This window comes from Alosa sapidissima, chromosome 17 (assembly GCF_018492685.1).
Source record: "Alosa sapidissima isolate fAloSap1 chromosome 17, fAloSap1.pri, whole genome shotgun sequence".
NCBI lineage: Eukaryota > Metazoa > Chordata > Actinopteri > Clupeiformes > Clupeidae > Alosa > Alosa sapidissima.
Genome location: NC_055973.1, coordinates 7,990,671 through 8,001,526, shown reverse-complemented (window position 1 = coordinate 8,001,526; position 10,856 = coordinate 7,990,671). Strand labels below are relative to the sequence as shown.

The window sequence follows — 10,856 nt, the reverse complement described above, 5'->3', positions numbered from 1 at the left end:
GGTTATGGTTATGGATTTAGCAGACGCCTTTGTCCATAATGTGTTGTTGATGATGTGTTCAAAGTTCAAAAAAAAAAAAAAAAATCAGTGTATAGCTTGTTTAAATGCTTGTTTAGTGAATTATATAGTCTGTGCAGACAATAGAGCACTGTTTCTTTGGCACAATGTTAATAATTTTCATAGCACATATAATAACAGGCCCATATCAACCACCCTTACTGTGAAGCAGGTTTGTGGGTGGTTGTCAGTACTGATGTCGCATCTTACAGCTTCATTACCTGCTATATCCACAGCTAATAAAATATAAGACATTGCTGATGTAATTCGTTACTTGCCCTGAGTAACCTATCGGGATGCATTATAAAATACATTTTATGCCATGTATTCTAATCTGTAGTGGAATACGTCTCAACACTGACTATTACTGTCTCTCTTTATTTGTTAAGAGGCGAATTAAAGCTAGACAAATGTGTCCAAATGCACAAAAGCCGCAACTGCCTATTGCCCAGTGAGTCAATTGCATCTCTCACATACTTCTATTTATCCATCTAAATGAACATTTGTTCCTTTCTTCCAAATGGCTATAGGCCACTGAATAGGTTGACTGATAAAATGCATGCCCATGCAGCTGTAGTTCAAGCCATTCAATGTATCTGTGATTTATTACTTGTCTGTTAGATGAAGTAATATATGTATTCATGACTGACCATACAAAACAGACTGTGACCCGGTCCCCTTCTTGTAACCCCCAAGCCCACCCTTTGCCACCAGACCCCCATTACCTCAGTGTACAGCGGACAGATAAGGGTTGTAATTGCTGTGGATAATTAGCTATTTGCTCAGTGCCAGAACAGCTGTGAACTAGACTGCAGCTGTGAATAGTTTGCTCGCTGGCTTGCTCACTCACTCTGACTCCCTCACTCATTCACCAACTCATTCATCAACTCTGTCTCTCACTCACTCACTCACAAATGTCCCTAAGTCACAGCAGCACAGAACAATACTCACCCATTCACTCATTCATAGTTTGCTCGCTTGCTCACTCACTCACTCTAACTCACTCAGTCATCCACACATTATCTCTCACTATCACTCACAAAATCCCCCACAGAGTCACAGCAGCACAGAACAATATAGGTCTAATAGTGCAGTGAATTCAGAGTCGGGCTTCAAGATTTCAACAAATTTGCTACTGCATTTTGTGATTTAACTAACTCACTGTGTGTGTGTGTGTGAGTGTGTGTGTGTGTGAGAGTGTCTGCACATGTACATGAAGGTCTTGATTGTTGAGAACACATGCATGTCAAGAGGGAAGAGTGAAGACATTTAGTAACTGGAGTTGGCGGTGCTCTCAGTCCAGCCAAGGCCACTCTCAGGGCTATCAGGAAGCGGATCTCTGCAGCGTTATAACCAGCCTCACTGAGAACCTTGAGCCTCATGGCCAGGTTAAAGGTGTGGTTTGTCAGCTGGGAGGATGTAGTGCACAGTGTCAGGGGCAGCTCGTAAATTAGCCCAAAGTCTATAGCAAACTCTACCATCAAACATTGGTTCAAAAGATGTGTATTCATGATTGAAAAGAAAACGTTTTGATATTGCTCAACTCCTTACATGACCTATATGGCAGAATTACTTACACTGCCACTGAGGTGTATTTTTTTGAAACTTCATTTAATTTTGTTATTAACTTAGTGTGTTATTTCCAGGAAGTCAATTTCCTGTGTTTGAATGCCGTATTTCACAAATTCACAAGCAGTTTCATCTTTTCAAATATTCTTCAGTTTCATTTCATTTAATTATCAACAAGACCCATGGCAAGTGCAGCCTGTCCGGTATAAAAGTTAATTTGTGTGCCCTGGCCACAAACATTTACTGCAACCACTAATGTCTATGTCCCATTATCAGATTAAATATGGCATCCTTGATGCTATGCTGAAGGATGCTATGGCTGAAAAAAGGAAAACCAGCATGCAGGGCATTTCTAGTCTAATTAATGCCACTTGGCACTGTGGGTCAATCAGCTAATTACAAAGTACTTGGAGAACAAGAGAGGAGATGTACTATTGCAAGTGACCTTCTCGGGGAAACCTAAACAAACATAGGAGGCCCTATTGAATGAAAATAATTTGCCAGCTTCACCCAGCCCTCCAAATTGCAATTAACGCGACCTAATCATTTCTCCCTCTTCTTTCTTCTAATCTAGCTGGGACCCCGTGTTAACCTCCTATTCAACAAATCAAAGTGAGATTGTGTGTTTATGTGCAGTGCTTGTCAATATTCTTGTCTGATTATGTGTTGTGATTAAACACAGCTAACATGAGGCTCTTGATATGTGGAGTTTTGGGGGGGATTTGCTGAAGTGGATTTGCAATCTGCCTGGCAGCCCATGGGAGAGTTGGATTTCCAAATTGCTAAACAAAACGAAAAATGAATGAGTCACTTGTGTCATTGTTGTTAAGAAGTACCCATGACCTCTATTGCGGTAAAAGGACAGGGGAGAGAGAGAGCAAGACAGAGGGGAAGTTCGACGTTCGGCAAAAACAGGAACAGAGACTACAACATCAGTAATTAGCGGACCATATTTTAATTCATACAGTAAAGTGTGTGTGTGTGTGTGTGTGGGGGGGGGGGGGGGGGGGGGGCGGCGCATTTATCACAATGCCCACAACATGAAACATAATCCATCTTCCACACATTCAGTTCAACCATTGAGTTCTGCGGTGGCCTCAGGCCGCCAAACATTACACCCAGTGACCATCTGCAACCAATCAGGACCAGGCTCTACTCAGCGTTTTCACCAGAGAGGCTTGTAAAGTCCGAGGGCAGAACCATGCCTCCTCTGTGTCCCCTGAAAGAGGAGGGGGAGAATTAAACAAATGTGGCAAATTGGTATCATGTGTACCCTGATACCGAGGCATTACAGAGGAAATGGCTCTCATGTCATGTTTTGTTCCATGTCCTGGCTCTACAACACTGCATGAATATTCATCGATTGTCTTGTACTGTACCATGTTAAGCACACACCATAAACCCCATGGGGCTTTGAGGGGGTCTTGTCCCACCTACTTCCTATCATGACGTACTGTATGGTCCTGGTCTGATTTTCTCCTCAGCTGCTCTTACTCACAACCTTCCGTATCCGGTAACTATCAGGCATGCATTCCCAGTAGTGATGTTCTTTACAATATCTGTCGAGCATCCTGCCAAGATTTTATGTCTAGGTGACAACTGAGAATACCACTGAGAGTAGATGGGCAGATTTCCATAAAGTAACACCCTTATGTCAGGAGATGTAGAAAGTGCAGAGTGCTGCTCAATGATAATGTAAGTGCAGGCCAATCGATCCAACAGAAAATATGGAATAATTTTAACACTGAAGGAACACTGGTGATTGTAGGAAATTACAGTGGGCTTCATGGTGTGTATACACAAACGTGGGTTGTTTGTGTGTGTGTGTGTGTCTGTGTGCAAAGGGGATGGAGGGTGGAATAAACTTGGCCCCCACCACAAATACAGGAAACACAAAATCTCCTGACCTCATTTCCTTTCACGTCACTCCTCACCCACAAAACAAAACAAAACATGCCATCTGCTTATTGTTACCACCTCCTCTACAGCTACTTACCATGTGGACATACTACTGACAATAAAAAGTAATTCATAATTTACTGGTGATATTTTGGAGTTACTAATATTATATTACTTAACATTTGTGAACTGCATATAAAAAAAAACACTAAACCATTTACAAATACTACAGTTCTTGGGTTTACCATTTTCATATCTGTCAGTTGCAATGTCATTCTCACAATGTGAAGGTTTAGGTCTTGAGTTTTGAAAGTTTTATGCTGCAATTGTTAACATAGTGCGAAGTGCAGAGAAGGCATTTAATGGCTACAAGACAAATAGCCATCTAAGATCTAAGCTCTTGACATCAAAAGGGAGTCAAGCAAAAACATGAGATGCTGACTTCCTAACACAGTTGTGAGTAGTGAGCCTGCCAATCAGAAAGGGGCTTGCGGAACACTAACTGGAAGTCTGGCAAAGTACCATCAGGGATTACAGAGATGAGGCAGCACGAATCTCAGCAACTCATGGAACACAGCAAAGTCAATGGAGATGAAAGTGCTGAGTGTCAAAAAGACTGATTGCGTCATGACGCCATCGGTGGTGTGTGTTTGTATGTGGGTGTGTTTGTGTGTGTGTGTGTGTGTTTGTGTGAGGGACGCTGTTGCCAGCATCTGTTTTACATTTCAGTTTCAAAAGAGTGATCAGAACATGAGCTCGACACACGCGGTCAAGAGGTGACAGATCTCACAGGCAACATTAAGGGAGAGCATGGGAACTGTGTCCACCCCGTGACACCAGCAATCTACAGCACATCATCGCATTACTCTATGTCAACCGAACATTAGCATATGAGACAGTAAGGCTGAGTACTGAGATGCTTCAAAACTGTAAAAACAAATAAAAACAAACACGTTTCACGATCAGGGTAAGCCCTTGACATTATAACCACATCCATGTGTTTGTGCCTCAAAATATGTCATTATGTTGGATAGCGCCCTGTTATGATTAATGACTAGACATTTTTTTTATTCAAAAAATGTAGATTTATCTAAAAATTGATGTTTTAATTTTAAAACTACACCACTTTACCACATCATATTACAAAAATGCATCATGGGCAGAAAACTGGACCACACAAAATCCCTGCGGAGGACTGATTTGTGTTTCCGACGCTCTACTGATTCGTTCGAGAGCAACATGTGTTCAAGTCAAGAGCATCAAGCTACAGTCCAGCCAGTGTAACTTGTGGTTTGGATTTTTTTAAAGATCCTATGTGCTGCTGCTGTTTTGAGTCACCATTGACCATGGACTTTATTAATTGTTTTATGTAGCCTATCACACTCACATTTAATGGGTACGCTGGCGACTTTGCCGCACCGTCTATGCTGTTTGTGTTGGAGCGCTTTGGGTTGCACTCTGTGCATTAAAACGTGCTATATACATAAAGTTACCTTACCTACCTACCTACCTACCCTAAATTATGTCAACACAAACTACACTACAAATATTTAACGTTTAATGTTTCAGATGTCCACTCAAACACATCTATTGGATTGGAAGTACATATCCAAGAATTATCAATGACCATTCGCCATGAACATTTTTGGATGCAGATGAAACACATACAGACACACACACACGCACGCATGCATGGACATACAAACACACGAACGCACACACACACACACACACACACACACACACACACACACACACACACACACACACACACACACACACACGGCACGCGCACACACACGCACACTACACTTAATCATTATTATCAAACTGTGCAATAGGTAACAGTGACAACATGTCTTCTAATCTAGTAATAAAAATGACTCTTGTTTTATATTTAACACTTTATGTATATTTATATACTGTACTGACACTTTTCATTATGCCTCTCAACTCTCTCCTTCTGGGCCTCACCTCGTCCATGTGCGCTAGCTACACTAGGCCCAAGTCTTAGTTACTTTTTGCGGGTGGTGGAGAAATTGGACAATTGAATCATGCCTTCTTGTTTGGCTCTGCAAGTCACATAAAAACAAATACATGAGAGCATGAATTACACAATCCTTGGAAATGTCTTACAAAAGCTGGCGTTCTCTTATGTTGGAGAGCTCATTTGGCTAAAGTTTGTGAAGCAAAGTGCCTTGTAAAGACAGCCTTAACTAAGAATCATAGCACCCTTTTACTGGTAAGGAAATATTCCATGAACAACACATACAGGTTTCCTATGATAACAAGCATGATAACTGTTCTGATTACTGATAACTGTAAACTTTAATGATAATTAAACTGTCCTAAGAGTAAACTGTAAGTATCAATCTGCGGTCCGTTACTACTCTCTCTCTCAGAATTAGCATTCCTACAGCCCTGCACAGCTGTGCTTGATGGTTAATGAGGTGTGGCTTTAGAACTGACCTTTGTGGCCACAGAATATGCAAACACGCCTGTGTCTATTCTCAGATAGTCTGCAAGGTACGTTGTCAAATTCATTTGACATTTTTCACAGTCAAGCAGAAATTAATCTTGACTGACTGACATTTAAGAGAGGGCTCTCAAACATGAACTGAAATGATTCAAATTCATATACTGTTCTACTTCCAACTGATACAGAATCACAGCAACTCTACTGAGCCTTCCCAAGACAGCACCTATGACAGCAGGAATGGCCGTTACTTAGAAGGAAATGTTGTTATTAAAATTATGTGTATGTGTGTGTGTTTGGGCACGCATGTATATAAGTTTAGAAGAACATACATAGCCCTGTGTGTGTGTGTGTGTGTGTGTGTGTGTGTATCTACTTACGCAACTTCCTGTAGATTCTGTATGAAGCTGTTGATCTGGTCCTGTGGGAGATCTCCATCCAGGCGGGCCAAATATGTGTACAGACTCACAAACGTCTCATAGGGAATATGAGCAGCACTGCCCTCTGGGTCGTCAGTGAGGATCTCACACGCACACTTCAGAGCACTTATGATGGACTATGGGAGAAGAAAAACCATTTTTTGTTATCAAAATGTTATGGGCAGCATCTGTAGCACAATGTACAGCAGTTGTGCTACAGATTTATCGATTCATAGATTTTATATATTCCATGATACATTTAAGTTACAATTATATTAAATTAAGTTACAATTACAATTAAATTAAAATGAAAAGAATTCAACTGTGAAACATGCATAAGCCTACAGCCAAGAACATTAAAAGCCGCTGTTATGAGTGGGATTCTGAGCAATTAAAGGCTCAATGCTGCCACCTAGACATTACAAAGAGGAACTGCATACTGGTACAAACTTCACATTATAGGCTAGAGACAAACAGACATTCAAGGTACCATCAGAGATTCTAAGCGATTTCTAACACTTTTTTGACACATTCAAAGAATATCTCCTCATGATCCGCTAGCTCTCTATTCTGTGAATCAAGTGTTAAAATATATATAAACAGCCCTGGCTCCGTGAACTCCAACAATTTGGGGCAAGCCTGTCCCCCAAATATAACATTAACATAAAGGGGAGTTTGTGGAGGGGATTGGTTAGCTTTCCAGTGTTTTGTTGGTGTCTTGGTACAAATAGCAACGGGGCATGACGTCATTCAAATAACAACGGACAAGATGCCAGAATCGCTCTTTGTACCTTTAAAAAAGGAGAGCAATAGCTGTCGATGTTACATTTGCCAAATATCCTACTCACCCCACCCAGTGCACTGCATCCAAGAGCAAAGAACTCCATCCAATCAACCACATCACCGAAATTGCCCAGAGAAAAGAGTGAATCCAGTTGGTCTGAGGGCAGGCAGAGCCCTCTCCACTTCTCCTGCAACTCTGCTCTGCTCACAGACTTTTTGGGGGAAAGCTTTTAAAAGAAAATAACACACACATATCTTTATTACACAGCTTTCAATGGTGCAAGCACGGGGTAAATTTTTACATATTCTCTTCACAGAAAAAAGCATGTATTTCATTATGTATTTAAAAATTTTCTGCTTACTTGTTTGTGAAGGACTTTGAGAAGAGCTGGGGAGAGTCCAGAGGTTTGTGTCGTTGCTGTGGATGGTAGGCCTAATTCTAACCTCTCTTTGGCTGGAAGAATTTCACCTTTTGATAAAGCTGAAAAGTAACTATAACGAGGAGAATCTCCATCAGTGATGTAATTTGTTGTCTTATTGACTATGAAGTTCATTTATAAAATGCAAAGGCTATGATTTTGTGTTATAGTGAAACGATATATTGTCCTAATGGTACTTACGCAGCAGACCATTTAAGCACATCATCTGGCTGTGTTTTTATAGCTGCTTTGGTAAACTGTTTCAAAATATCAGGCAATTCTGGAGGAATGTTAATTTGTTGAGCACAGTACATCGTATCAGGTGGCGGCATTGTGGCACAGTAATTTTAAAGTACAATTGTCCTGAAACAACAAACAAAAGTAAATAATACAAAATGTTGTTAGGCAGGACTAAATGTTTTTCTTGTAGAGGATGCATCAACACAATGTCTGATCTTTAGTTTTAAGTTTTGAATTTACCACCGAAAATATCCTTTGCTCTCTGAATTTGGAGAAATAGTAGTAGGCCTAGCTAAGCTCTTTAGCAAGAATTGGGCTAGATTGCCTGCCCCACACACTGCCATTCAAAGTCTAATACCATTGCAAGCTGACAAGTGTTTTAGCAACAGCTTACTAGTTTACGTTATATGTAGACTTACCGTGAATAGAAACGGAGTGACGCTCTTAGAGCAAAAACATCCAAAGTACCAGCAAAGATATTTAAAATCGTGAAACAAATGGACATTTTCAGAATCAAAAATCAACCTAGCCGACTTTTCAATTGCCTAGCAACCATTGTTTGATCTTACGTCACGTAGCAACCAAAGATAAAATTCTAGTCACGTGTTAGGTTGCCAAATATTTAGATTCAGCTCTAAAACGAGTGCAAGACATACTATACACTATAAATGATTTACAGCAGATAACTCAGTTTATAAATATTTTTTAAAAATCAGTTAGTTTTTCACCTCTTCTGTTTAAACTCGAAATAGGCTTCCAATGACTGCTTGCTAGTCAAAACTGAAAGTCCTCCTTAAAAACAAGATTATTATGCCTTAGTAATGACACCATTTCTTCAAATAACACTATTACTGTTGCATGCATTTAACTTTACTACATATCACAAGTAAGTAACGTCATGCAAAAAATGCAAAATGCAAAATACAAATGCAAAATCTGGCAACTGTTTTCTGGCGTTTGCTGTACTTGGAAAAATGTAGTGCTAGCATATTTCATTTGTTTTGTCCACGTAGTATGAGGGTTACAGAAGTTGTTGCTGTCAGTGTCAGTAAATACAGGAATGTCACTGTATACAGTAGATTAACATTTTAGATTGCATTTGCTGTTGCTTGACACACGCGGTTTAGAATTGACCATAGACCGTAAACAAAGTGAAAGTAAGTTTGACCTAAACTAAGCTAAAGTAATTTCCGGATAGCAATAACGTAACATGTTAATTCAGCGCTCTGGTGCACGATGTCAGTTTGTTGATAACCCTCTTTATTTTCTCGTATCATAACGTTATCATAACTTATTCGGACTTGCGTCAGTGCTCTTGTCAACACGAAGTTGCCTGAAAATCACAGTCTGCTGAAGCAAAAGTACGCTAACCTGGCAGTGCAGCGTCTTATTGAAATGGATGTGCAGACATATTTAAAACGCATTGGTTACTCTGGGCCAGTCGTGCCAAGGTTAGAAACTTTGCAGGAGATACACCGCTGCCATATGTTAGCGGTGCCTTTTGAGAGCCTCACCATTCATAGTGGTGGAAAAATTAAATTGGAACTTTCCTGGATCTATGAAAAAATAGTCGTGGAGCGTCGAGGAGGTTTTTGTTTCGAAAACAACGGACTTCTTTCCTGGCTTTTGGCTCAGTTGGGATTCCAAGTAACCATACTCGCAGCCCATGTGAGAAACCGATTCACATGTTTGTACGGTCCCCCTTTTGATCACATTGTCATAATGGTGACCCTCGAGGGACACAGGTGGCTATGTGATGTGGGCTTCGGGGCTTGCTATGAGCTACCCCTCTCTCTTGAAACACTCAGTCCTCAAAAGCAGGTTCATGGAGTCTTTCGGCTGAGACATCAAGGAGATATGATCTTTCTGGAGAGCAGTGCAGAAGCACAAGGTGATGGTGTGCAAGGTGAAGTAAAAGATACAACTCTGGGAGGTGAGATAAGTTGGACAGAGCTCTACAAGTTCACCCTCCAGCCTCGACAGTTGGAGGATTTCAGAAATATGTGTGAATATCACCAGACCTCCCCCAGCTCTCTCTTCTACTGCAAGTCTCTCTGCTCTCTCCTTTTGCCCCATGGCAGGATCACATACATGGGTCATAAACTAATAGTCACCACTTACCCGACAGAAGACGGACGCCCTGTGGTAAAAACCACACAAGATCTAACTGATGATGAGATACCACACATGTTAAAAGACAAGTTTGACATTGAGCTTTCTTCTCCACTCATTCCAAAGGATGCAGACATTGTGCCTCCCTCAGTCAAGTACTAACACAGTGACTGTTCTGAGAACCAAATATACATTTATAAACTGTATCACAACATGCCCATATGATATACAGGGATGTAGTGGTAAAATAAGAAGTGGGTAAACTATGAATTCTGTGATCACGGTAAAGTGGGCTGCACGATGTTATGCGGTATCGGATCTTTAGAAAAGGCATTCAGAACATGTCTGATGATGGTGGAGGTTACTGTCCAATGTTTATAATAATACAAGTGGTATTAAATGGTTCCTAGAGTGTTGAAGAGTGTACATATTGTGATTGTGGATAATACCGTGTTATTTTTAAAAAGTTGCAATTGGTGAATAAACTCTTTTGAGAGGTGCATAAACTTCTGAGGTGGGTAAACTGTGTTTACTTGTGTTTAGCCTCCACTACATCCCTGCCCATATACATTCCAATGCTACAGACAACTCATTACCTTGGTAGGCAGTGCCACCCAGATCACTCCAGTTCTGGCTGACTCACTCTCCTGCTGATACTTTTCACATTCAGAGCTTGACTATGGGTGGTTCCCCCTTTCATGCCAGAAGCTCTTAGCAAGCATCAGTTTATGGAATGAAGCTATGTTTTTGTACTGTATTTGAATATAGACTGAATTGGCTTTGAAAATACTGCCCTGATGAAAACTGTATAGTTGAAACGCATTGGCATGTAGCCAATTTTGATTAAAGGCTTTTTATATTTATCAGGAGTGCCTCATTTTT

General features: G+C 40.6%; 2 protein-coding genes across 7 annotated transcripts; one reads left to right on the top strand and one right to left on the bottom strand.

Moving 5' to 3' along the window:
• Positions 1–2,558: 2,558 nt before the first annotated feature.
• ropn1l (rhophilin associated tail protein 1-like) lies at positions 2,559–8,423 on the bottom strand. 5 transcript variants are annotated; one of them, XM_042068499.1, is made up of 7 exons: positions 8,282–8,423; positions 7,824–7,985; positions 7,566–7,695; positions 7,269–7,430; positions 6,382–6,557; positions 5,500–5,597; positions 2,559–2,845 (listed from the first exon to the last, which is right to left on the bottom strand). In XM_042068499.1, the coding sequence occupies exons 2-6, from the start codon at positions 7,952–7,954 to the stop codon at positions 5,540–5,542; spliced, it is 657 nt and encodes a 218-aa protein (XP_041924433.1). In that variant the 5' UTR covers positions 7,955–7,985; positions 8,282–8,423; the 3' UTR covers positions 2,559–2,845; positions 5,500–5,539. The 5 variants fall into 5 exon arrangements, with proteins under 5 accessions (XP_041924433.1, XP_041924434.1, XP_041924431.1 ...); XM_042068500.1 differs by having other exon boundaries at positions 2,559–2,836; XM_042068497.1 differs by lacking the exon at positions 5,500–5,597.
• Positions 8,424–8,714: 291 nt separating this feature from the next.
• Positions 8,715–10,393, top strand: LOC121688240 (arylamine N-acetyltransferase, pineal gland isozyme NAT-3-like). 2 transcript variants are annotated; one of them, XM_042067706.1, is made up of 2 exons: positions 8,715–10,080; positions 10,176–10,393. In XM_042067706.1, the coding sequence occupies exons 1-2, from the start codon at positions 9,258–9,260 to the stop codon at positions 10,223–10,225; spliced, it is 873 nt and encodes a 290-aa protein (XP_041923640.1). In that variant the 5' UTR covers positions 8,715–9,257; the 3' UTR covers positions 10,226–10,393. The 2 variants fall into 2 exon arrangements, with proteins under 2 accessions (XP_041923640.1, XP_041923639.1); XM_042067705.1 differs by having other exon boundaries at positions 8,717–10,393.
• Positions 10,394–10,856: the final 463 nt, after the last annotated feature.